The following is an 11,513-nucleotide window of genomic DNA, read 5'->3' as shown; positions in this document are numbered from 1 at the left end:
AGCGTTGCAGTTGTTTAAAGTCTGTCTTGCTATTAGAAGCCAAACCGGTTTGTGCAGCGTCGAGCATTTTTCATCCTCCCATTACGTGCTGTAACATCATGTTAAAATGTCTCTCTAACCACTCTTGGCATTAAATGAGAGAATGAGATGATTTGAGTTTATGTATTTATTTTGGGTGGTGAGTGTGCGCAAATGCATGCAAAGTTAGCATGCTTGTGTGTGTGTGCAACAGCGTGCATGATGCCAAACAGTTGTGTCTGAGTGTGCATGCATGTGTGTATTGGGTTATACGCCGGCGTGCATGATGGCAAACACTTGTGAGTGTGTGTGTGTGTGTGTGTGTGTGTGTGCAAACCCACAAAGATATTTCAATATCTGCTGGATATTAAAGAAGCATGCGGTGGCAGCGGCCCTCGTCCTGCCAGCGGGTGAGATGAGGGGGGCGTTGTGGCCGTGACTCCGGGGGGGAGACGAGGGGGAAGTGGCTCATGGTCAGGGCTCCTGCTGGACACACTGGCGCCTCTTTCTGGAGGACTTCTGAACCACCACACGCCTCCACCAGAACCCTGCCAACCCAAATCACTCACTTCAACATCCTTCCACTTCTCTCTCTCTCTCTCTCTCTCTTTCTCTCGTTCTCTCTCTCTCGCCCACTCTAAAGCTATTTTCCTATCAAGTTTTAATTTCTCTCAACATTTGTTTATGCCGTTTTCTTCTAATGCGTTGTACTCCGGGTTGCATTTTAAAAGGAACCCAAAGCTGCAATCAGAAACTGCTTGTAGAATTTAAATATGGCCTCACTGTTTTATAAACATGACCCTGGAGCACAGAAGCAGTCTCGAGTCTCTGGGGTGTATTTGTAGCAATAGCTTCAATACATTGTATGAGCCAAACATTTTTCTTTTATGCCAAAAATCATTAGGATATGAAGTAAAGATCATGTTCCATGAACATATTTAGTCAATTTACTACCGTAAATATATCAAAACTTTATTTTTGATTAGTAATATGCATTGCTAAGAATTCATCTGAACAACTTTAAAGATGATTTTCTCAATATTTAGATTTTTTTGCTCCCTCAGATTCCAGATTTTCTAATAGTTGTATCTCAGACAGATATTGTACAGTCCGAACAAACCACACATCAATGGAGAGATGATTTTTCAGCTTTCAGATATATTCAGAAAAATGTACCCTTCTGACTGGTTTGGTGCTCCAGGGTCACAAATGATGCTGAGATAAAAATGCTGAGACAAAAAAGACTAAAGAAATGGCAGTAGCACACATCTGATGATAGAAAGCAACAGCAAACAACAACAAAATTAAACTTTAATATGATTCATGCCTAAAGTATTAATAGCAAGTCAGGAAAATATGTTTTATTTATTTATTTGATTACTTTTATCATCAATGATTATAAATTACTATAGAATTTCAAATCCTATTCATATTTGAGTTTACTCTTGAATGAATGAATATTTACAAGAATATTTATAATCTGTCTTTATATGCACTTTTTTTTTAATTATGGAAACCTTGGAATGAAAAAATTAAAAAAGCTTTCTCCTCAGAATTGCAAGAAAAAAAAATGAGAAAAGTCACATTTATATATATATATATATATATATATATATATACATACACTTTTGAATTCTGACTTTTTTTATGCAGTTGTGTTTTTTTTTCCCCACCATGGAATAAAAACTAATCTCACAATCACAAGTTATATCACACAATTCAGACTTTTCTTAGAATCGTGAGTTAATAAATGCAACTTTGTATCTCAGAATTCAGATTCTTCTTGTTATTTTTTTTTTTCACTTAACTTTTCCTCAGAATTGTTAAAAAAAAGTCAGAATTATGAAACTCAAACTTTATTTTAGAATTGCAAATAAATAAATAAATAAATAAAACTCTGAATTGTGGGATATAAAGTTACAGTTGCATTTGAATAGTTTTTATTCATCACAGTAGTTCTTCGTTTTGTGTTTGTCTGCTCTGTCAAAATGCAAAAGCCCCAAAATAAATGTGGAAAGAATTAAACAATGTTCAACACTTTCTGAACAACACAGATGAGTGTAAAACTCACAGAACTCATATAAGGTCAAGAATTATAATCTTAAGGAATTAGGAGTGAATTTCTATTTTGAAATGTCACAGCTCATTTCCCTAACTTCCATTTCTTTTTTTTTCTGCTGGATGCAATTTGTCATTCAGGGGACATTTAATAGGGAACATATTATCTTTTTACAGGGGCATGGAGTCTGCCACAGCCTGCCCACAGTTCCTATAAACAGAATTGGTTCGTTTAGTGGTGCGTTTGATTCATTTGAGAGCTCAGTTACAGACTGGAGCCTGTAAAGGCACAGATAAGTGCTTCTATTCACCAGGACGTTGCCAACACAGTTAATTTAAATGAGCTAATGATGATCAATCTTCATTTGTGTTGCCAAACTCAATGCTCTCTTTCCTTTTTCTTAATCAGTTTTCCATCTGACCTTCCCCGACCTGGGTTTCTTGTTTTAGGTTACCCAGTTTTCTCTTCATCATTTGTTTAGCAGTCATTGTTGGACGAGGCAGAGCCCGAGGCATCACACGCCCCTCATCGGCCCTAAAACAAAGAGGCGCTCACCTGCGCACACCTGTGGAAATCTGCCGCTCCCGCTCCTCAGGGCGTCACCAGAGGAAATAAAGGCCTGTAGACTACCACTTTAAGCCTACTTCAAAGTTGAATCCTGCTCATCTTTCTGCTACAAATGCATGCAAACAAAAGCATGCATTATCCTGACTTTTCCAGTTAGGATCATTTCAATAATCCTTGTTTTACAACTTAAAAAAATGAAAATAGTATGCATATGCATGCAAAGTTTTGTCACAAGGAATGTGCATACAATTATATGATTAATGGCAATTGCACAAAAACTAAGCATTATGCATGCATTATGTTTTTTTGTTTTTTTTCACATTTACGCATTTGGCAGATGCTTTTAACCAAAGCTTTTCTTTTTTTTATAGACTGAGCTTCAGGAAAACACAGAAGTGCTTTTCCAAACTTCTGTTTTACATTTTTTTATTACTGTTAAAAAGTAATAATAATAATAATAAAAGTTGTTAAATACAGCTTTTTGATATTCATTCATTTATAATTTGTTTGTAATTTTTTTTATATTTTACATCTGATTTGTTATGTTTTTAAAACTGAGATTTTTGGTAGGGTAATTTTTTATTTATGCATTTATGTATTCATTTAATATTAAACTTTTTTTTGGTTTGTTGGAAATACTGGATAATGAATGATTTTATTCTTGAAATTTAGTGATTTATTTTCCTATTTAGGATCATTAACCTGCATGCAAAGTTACATTTAATTTCCATTTAAATATATAAAAACATAGTGTTTATAAAATGTAAAAAGAAAAAAATATATAATATAAATAAAAAACTTTCTAAAATTTGTAAGAATACATTTTAAAATATGTTCTCTCTTTCTCTCTCTCTCTTTAAGGTACTGTATATTAAATTAATTTAGGGTCAGTTTGACCTGCTCCATAACGCTTGTATTTTAACACAATATGTTCTCATGTAGCTCCTCCCTCACTGGTTGTTCTTGACCAATAAAAACACCTAAAAAGCCACTTCCCTGGAATCCAAGTCATGCACAAGAAACTGTAAAAATCTAGTTAGTATTTCTGCACTGACCATCTGAGAGTCACGTTTGAGGAGGACAGACGAACGGGAGGAGTTTGTGCTTCCCTCTTTCTCTCTCTCTCTCTCATGGCTCTGAGTATATTTATCTTTTTATGGCTTCACTCGAGGCAGATCCTCGTCTTTCCTTTTTTTTCCCCCTCCAACAGAAAGATACAAAAATAAAACAAGGTTACCGCCACCAAAGGGAGTATAAAAGTTCAAAAATAATAGTCAGAAGCCACGGACCCTCCTGTACCCCCCATATAAAGCTCCTGCACCCCCACCCACGGACACACACCCCACCCAACCCTCCACCCGCTGCGGACGCGACCGCCAGCCCACTTCAGACCACCATAAACATGTCAGGCCCTGATGATAGAGCCGGCCCGGGATGCTTTATACCAGCTGACCTCAACTCCAGCTCATTAGAGCCAGTAAATGAGAACCATACACACGAGTCAAAGAGCAGTCGATGAGGAGAGAGCGCTGTGTGAGGGGTGATGCATGCATTTGATCATTAAAATAAAGTCTGCGATGTGTGCAATGCTTCCGGATCTCACAGCTTTGGCTCTGTAGTTTTCAGTATCATGCCTGCACTTCTCATCAGTTTTGTAATTCACACAGACCTGCTCTCATGCAGGAAAAGTCCATTGCTGTGTCTCAAAATCTTTACTACATAAAGTAAATAATAAAAAGGAAAAGGTGTAATTGCAATTCTGTAGACACCAAAATTGGTGTAGAAACAGTTTGCTCTAAGAATAATTAAGGAAGTAACACGGTGAATTAAACATGACTTTTCGAAGTAGAAAGACTTAGAAAGAAATAGTGTTTATTTAATTATTTATTACAGAATGTACACCAATAATTGTTTTATTTGTTTATTTACAAAGTAAAAAAAAAAATCATTTTCAATTTTGTGTTAATCTTTAAAACATACCTAAAATTATTCTTAAATGTCTTAAAAATATAGGATTTATAAAAAAAACTGAAATAGACAACATGTGTAAGGCATAAGCTGAGATCATTTAAAATAAATAAATAAATAAAAAAGGGATATTTCATGTGCTTCCTCACAAGCACTGTAATAAAATAAAATAAATGCAAAATAAATAAGCAAACCCTCACTGTTTATGAGGAATATATTATTTCAGAAAATAGAAAAATAAATAAAAACATCTGAATCTGAATGTAGAATATTCTCAAAATGTAAGTGGGAAATGTAAAAAAAAAAGATTATAAAAGCCACAAATATAACACACAAGGCACACCTAAGTTGAATTAATCACAAAAATTCATAAAGAATAAAAATATGAATTTTAAGTGCTTCCCTTGAAGCACTGTAAAAAAATAATAATAATAAAATTAATTAATTAAAAACCATCACTGTAAAAGCAGTCTCTTCTGTAATCAAATAAAATGCATAAAATAAAAATAGTGAAATTAATTAAAATTTCAAATTCAGATGTTGACAGCCTTCTTGTCATTTAAGATCCCGAATGTGAAACATTCTCACAATAATACTTTAAAACTTCATAAAACTAAATTTCATAAAAATATTTAAAAAAAAAATATTTGTAAAGAATATATATGTATACACTTCCTCACAAGCACTGTAATAAAATTAAACAAAATAAATGAATTAAATAACCAACTAAACTTGAAAAGGCCTCCCTGTAATAATTTCCTCTCTTTAGTTTGTTGAGTGGTCAGTCGTCTCCTCCGATCATCTCCTGTCCCGCGCTGGGCGTCTTGGAGCGTTATGTGGGGTAATTGTCCATCGGTGGGGCCGGAGGGGGGTAATTGGTCCTCACAGACAGCGGGGGAGGTTTAATTTCCTCGAGTGGCGTTCTGAGAGACTCTTTGTGTGACTGAGAGCTCTGCTTTGTTTGTGCTGCAAAAACTAATTAAAGCATTTGTTGAGCCGTAAGACTCAAGAGTTATCTGGCTTTATATTCCTTCCCTTCACGAACCATTACTCACTGCCAAACATTCAACACTTCATTTCTGGAGAAAAAAGGCTTTACTCACACTTTGTGGTCAACTTATTGTGAGCATTCATACATTTGATTTATAACATCCTCAATGCTGCGTCTCAGATCGAGATACTGGCCAAACCTCACAACATGACATATTCCTGAACATAAAGATGTTTTCTTACAATTATTATTGTTTTTTACACAACCCAGTAATGTATCCCCAGCATGCAGTTAGATGGTTGCTGATATGTTCTTTTTTAATATATTAAAAACAGATGCATCGTTGAATAAATGTGGAGGGAAAACATATTTCAACCCAAAATGTCAAGAAGCACACTTTTATGTAAATGCAGCAAATTTCGGCTAATTAGGGTGATTGAGATGTGTTGCACTGTGACATCATCACTTCTGAAAGATTCATTCTTGATTATTCTCAGCAGTGTATTTTCTTACTGCAATAAAAAAAGTGTTAAAGTTATGAGAATCATCAATTCGTGTGAATTTCATGTACATTTAGCATGAATTAAACACAATGAGGTCTTGAAACTTTCCCACTGACTTTATTTTATTATTATGTTTTTGTATTACAGTAATGATAATTCGTGGGGAAAATTTATGGTCATAGGTTAAGCATAACATATTTTAATTCCTTTGATTTTAGGGTGAAATAAGACCTGAGATGTTCTTGAAAATGTTGTGAAATGCACAAAAAAGTAAAACAGTGGTTTCAATGCTTAATTAAATTACCGTACATGTTTTACGTTTGACTTTTACTGTAACGAATCAACAGAAATCTGTCTCACTGATCTTATTTCCACTATTTATTTAGGATTTTACAACAAAAATTGATGTTTCAAACGTAATGTCCTTCTTAAGATGTAACTTCTGTTTTAAAAAAGGAAGTTCAAATCGAAATCGTCCAAATAAACAATAAATAAAACCATCACATGAATGAGAAGACTTAATTTATTCATAAATGACTTGCTTCATGGTCTACCTCCATTCAGCAAAAACAGTGAAACACAACATTGTCTCATAATTTAAAACATAAATTAGATTTGATGTAAATAGGAAATTAAATAAAACAACAGGACCGATAATGAAATAAAAGAAAACGCTTCACTGTACACCAGATCGCAAGATTACGTCCTGATCAGTTCTATCAAAGTAATGAGTCCTCAAGAAAGCGTTCATGGTTAAAAAAATAAAAGAAATCAAATTTAATTAAATAAAAACAGATCACATGTGCATCGATTGGAAACCCAAATGTCAGATACACGATGGCTTCAAAAACAGCCCCGAAAGTTGTCAAAAAGAAGGAATTTCAAACAAAGAATGAGACATAATTCAATAATAGTTTGTAGACATTAAAACATTTTTAAAATACTCCCAAAATCTAGGCATCTCTGTGTCTAAAGTTCTTTGTAAAACAATTAATTTTTCCCAAAACCTGGCATTTTTGTTCAAATGGTGCGCTGCTCTCGGTGGAGCACATTCAACTAGATCCTAAAAACAGATTGCATAATAAAAACTTATTTTTTTTGCATAGGATATCAGTTTGTATGCAGCTTAGCACCAATGCAACAGTAGCTCCGCTTGTCAGAGTCTTAATCCGATTCCTCTCACAATGCTTTTATATCTCTAGCAGCCCACTACTGCTGTCCACACCGTTCCCCGTGCTGTTTTTTTCTTCTCCGACAGCTGTTGGGTCCTGCATGCCTCCCGCGGGCCCCTGAGGAGCCACTTTACCGGAATCCGTCGGTTCCTCGGTTCCTCTGGGCTCGGTCTCCTCTTCTGGAGCTTTCCCTTGAAGGCTGGCTTCCGCGTGGGTCTTCTGATGTTTGCTGAGGTGGTCGCTTCGAGTGAAGCGCTTGTTGCACAGGAGACAAGTGAACTTCTTTTCGCGAGTGTGGGTGCGGACGTGACGCTCCAGCTCGTCGGAGCGAGTGAACCGCTTCCCGCAGAAGAGCCAGTTGCAGACGAACGGTCGTTCGCCCGTGTGCCAACGCAGGTGGGCTTTGAGGTGCGAGGCCTTGCCGTAGACCTTCCCACAGCCGGGAATGTGGCAGCTGTGGACGGGTTTCTTGCGCAGGGATGCGGCCGAGGCACCAAGCCTCTCCAACTCTTGGCAGTTCGGGCAATCGCAAGAAGACCTTCCGGTGGTAGATCCGCCGGTGTATCCGGGAGATCCCCGAACCGGTTTGAGTCCCAAGGAATTGTCCAGGATTCCAGAAGATGGGACGGGTTTGGGTTTGTACATGTCCTGCGGGAGCATGTGCTGTGAGGACTGGAGCAGGTGCGAGGACGAGCTCAAGCCTACGGAAGAATATGGCGCTGGGTTTAGAGACGTAAAATCAGGAGTGTAACTACCCATCTGAGGGTTGAGGGACGTTTGAGGTCCGACGGGTTGCAAGGGCGCTTGGAGGCTCTCAGGTTGAGGTTGTCCCGCGCTTAGCCAGTTTGAGTTGGTGTGGACGTCCCACCAAGAAGATGTTGCGTTCGCAGGAGCAGCCGTGATTCCGGGATGGATGCCTTTGTACCAGGAGCCGTAGGGATGCGTCATGTCTAAGTAGGTGTTGACGCTGGTCAGGCAGTCCGCCGTGGCTTTGGTCCCCAGGAGCGAAGGGTCTTGAGAGGCACTAGAGGTTTGGAAACTGGAGAACGGGTTGTATTCGGAGCCGTACGCTCCTGTGGGAGCTGGAGGAGGGCTGCCGGTTGGGGTGAGCAAACCCCCGGCGGAGCTGAAGGAGCCGCTGTAAGAGTCCGCGATGCCCTCATTGCCTCGCACGTTATTCTTAGGGCTCTGGAGTTCAGAGGTCATGCTGTAGGCTTTTTTAACTGGTACCGTGCTTCCCGCTTTTCCGGGCGTGGCGGAGTCTCGGATTGGACTGGTGTTCCCAAACTTGTTGCAGGTGGCGGTTAGCATAGCCAAGGGACTGGATCCATAACGTGTTTCCTCCTGAGAAGACAATGAGAGATCAGAACACAATCTACATCGCTTCAAATGATCCTATGTAGCATAAAAGAGGTTGAACCTGGAGTTACATGTTTACATCTCCATAGTGACAATCCGTCTGTGAACTTAACCTGATAATATGATATTGTTTGGAAGAACAAACAATCGATTAGTTTAGAACACTCTAATTGTGTTGTCAATCAATTTGAACAGATGCACAAGAATAAAACGGTCAGTTATTTTCCAACTATTCACACACACACACATATTCCACAAGTATTTAACACGCTTCGTCCCAGTGCATGAACACAGCCACATGTGGTAACCATGTTTACGGTCAACAATGAGTAATTCAAGATTGAATAACAAATGCTTTCTGTTTTAAAGGTTAAATTAAAAAGCAGATTGGAATTTTAGGATTCCCACAACTCTAAATTAAGATGTTAAGTCCAAATGTCACCTTAAAGTTACAGACTACGGTTGGACCTCGCTTCATTTGGAATGGCAGTGGTCTACCCTATTTTCCGCTGGGAAGTGATGATAAATGAAGGAGTGTGTGATGATGATATTTCCCTCTGAGTGTTTGCGGTTCGTCTTGGCATGGGTTCTGCTCCCGTTTCCAGGTTAATTGCTCAGCTTTACCGCGTGGAGCTTAAATTTGATGCCAACATCCAAAACCATCGCCGCAAGAGTTTTATGTCTCCTAGTTTTTTCATAACTCAGTGTCTGAGTTGGACTATCTGGTCGAAAGTTTGGAAGTTTTTGGATTGTGTTGCGACAAAACCAATAAAGCTTGGTTTTCATTGCTTCTTAGGTTCAGAACCCCATTTTTACATTTATTGCTGTACACCAGTTATTCACATCATTGGTCATTTTTTCATTATTTGATTGGTGCATTGGTGTCCATGTTCTTAAAACGAATTCTAAAGGTCTACAGAATTATATATATATATATATTTAAGTTTTGAGGAACTTTAAAAGTTTCTTTAATGAATGCAAAACCCTTTTTGGTTGTAACTAAATTAATTTTTTTAAGAGAGCATGTGTTTTCTTTATATTTGCAATGACATTATCTCGTAGTTCATCCAATTTGAGCTAAATAAATGAGTCAAAATAACTTTTACTGATTAACGAGTAACCAGAATCAAAGATATGTAAACCAATAATGCACAATAATGCTACTAATTCAAACCGCGCACTTGACGCTTATAAAATCCGATATAAAGCACTGAAAACATAGATGAGATCAGACTGTGTTCTCCATACCTCCAGAATCGACGCGGCCATCCCGGAGGAAGCAGTCCTGTGAAGATCAGTCCAAAAGCAGCAGGAGAAGATCGCGGTCCGGGAGAGACTGACTGAAATAAACTCCTCCGGAGCGCAGCGACTCTTCTATGAGGAGACCCGGATATACCGGGAGACCCGCCCCCTACTGACCGGAGACCGGGAGAGAGAGAGAGAGAGAGAGAGAGAGAGAGAGAGAGAGAGAGAGAGAGAGAGAGAGAGAGAGATGGGTAGCCTTCTTTAAATCAGATTGCGAGTTATGGGGTTGATCTTCCTGATTAAATTCTGAACCCCTTAAAATAAGTCAAATCATAAAGCTGGGGGTCTCAAAACAAAGTTGTTGTTTTTTTAATGTGTAGCCTGCATGCCTTTTCAACTCCTTTTCGAATAACCGCAAAAAAATTCAATTGCAATAAATTTAATTTGTAGAAATGCTGTTCCTTCGCGAACTAGGCAACTGTAATTACGTATCACATTATTATACACTTGCACCTCGAATCTGACACAAAAATCTTGTGTTTTGATTAAAATGTCTTAATGAATTTCTCAAAACCACTGGTACACACACACACACGTTTGTTTTTGTGTAAAGTGTGTTCATCCCATAGGTGTAATGGTTTTTATTCTGTAGAAACTGTATATTCTATCGCCCTTCACCAACCCTACACCTAACCCTAATCCTCACAGGAAACTTTGTGCATTTTTACTTTCTCAAAAAAACTCATTCTGTATGATTTATAAGTGTTTTGAAAAATGGGGACATGGGTTATGTCCTCATAAGTCACCCTCTCCTTGTAATACCTGTATCATACCCATGACATTATACAGAGTTGTGTCCTGATATGTCACAAAAACACGCCCACTACAAAGTGCACAAATGCTTGTTTTCACTATTAGTCGTTTTGCATGTTGGTTTCTAGTCCAAAACATTTAGCATTTTAGTGAATTCTGTAATTTAATAAAATGTATTTCTTACATATTGGCCAAAACTAGGCCTGATCTATCTATGATCTGTCCATCCATCCATCTATCTACTCTTTAAATCTTGAAAGAGAGCAACTCGTGTAAATATGCAATATTACTTCATTTGCATGCATGCCTTTGGTTCCACATTGTCACATTATATTATTATTTTTTTCAGATTCATTATTTGATTTATACCGAGATGTCACAAATCGCCCAGATGAAGTTATAATCCATTTTATTTAAGAATGTTTTCACACTAATCCTACACAAAATAATTTTGTAAAATGATGCAAAAATGCCATTTATGATAATTGTGTCACAATTTAAATAATGCATTTCAATGATGATCTAAATCAAGTGAATCATGTCCTGTTTTATCCAAGCGGTGTTTGTTTGTGGTTTCGGTCGATGACGAGTGGCAATGATTGTAGAGAACAGATGCAGAGGAAAGTATGCTGTTATCCTGACAATTTAAAGGCTAAAACAAACTCTCACCTTATTAAAGAGAAACAACACTGCATTTTATGCAGTTTATATGAGAAATAATAGCAAAATGGTTGTAATAAACAATTAAAAAGGGGAAATTATGTATTCCAGAACCTTAGTAAATGTGCTTTTTGGGGACAAAACTAATCATTTTTTAG

General features: G+C 37.6%; 1 protein-coding gene across 1 annotated transcript; it reads right to left on the bottom strand.

The window, feature by feature from the left end:
- Nucleotides 1-6,614: 6,614 nt before the first annotated feature.
- LOC128015178 (transcription factor Sp7-like) lies at nucleotides 6,615-10,045 on the bottom strand. The gene is made up of 2 exons (XM_052598854.1): nucleotides 9,886-10,045; nucleotides 6,615-8,622 (listed from the first exon to the last, which is right to left on the bottom strand). Exons 1-2 carry the CDS (start codon nucleotides 9,904-9,906, stop codon nucleotides 7,297-7,299), a joined length of 1,347 nt encoding a protein of 448 aa, XP_052454814.1. The 5' UTR covers nucleotides 9,907-10,045; the 3' UTR covers nucleotides 6,615-7,296.
- Between the last annotated feature and the right edge of the window lie 1,468 nt (nucleotides 10,046-11,513).

Source organism: Carassius gibelio, chromosome A6 (genome assembly GCF_023724105.1).
Source record: "Carassius gibelio isolate Cgi1373 ecotype wild population from Czech Republic chromosome A6, carGib1.2-hapl.c, whole genome shotgun sequence".
Taxonomy (NCBI): Eukaryota; Metazoa; Chordata; class Actinopteri; order Cypriniformes; family Cyprinidae; genus Carassius; species Carassius gibelio.
The sequence above is the reverse complement of the archived record's forward strand: the minus strand, read 5'-3'. Positions and strand labels throughout refer to the sequence as shown.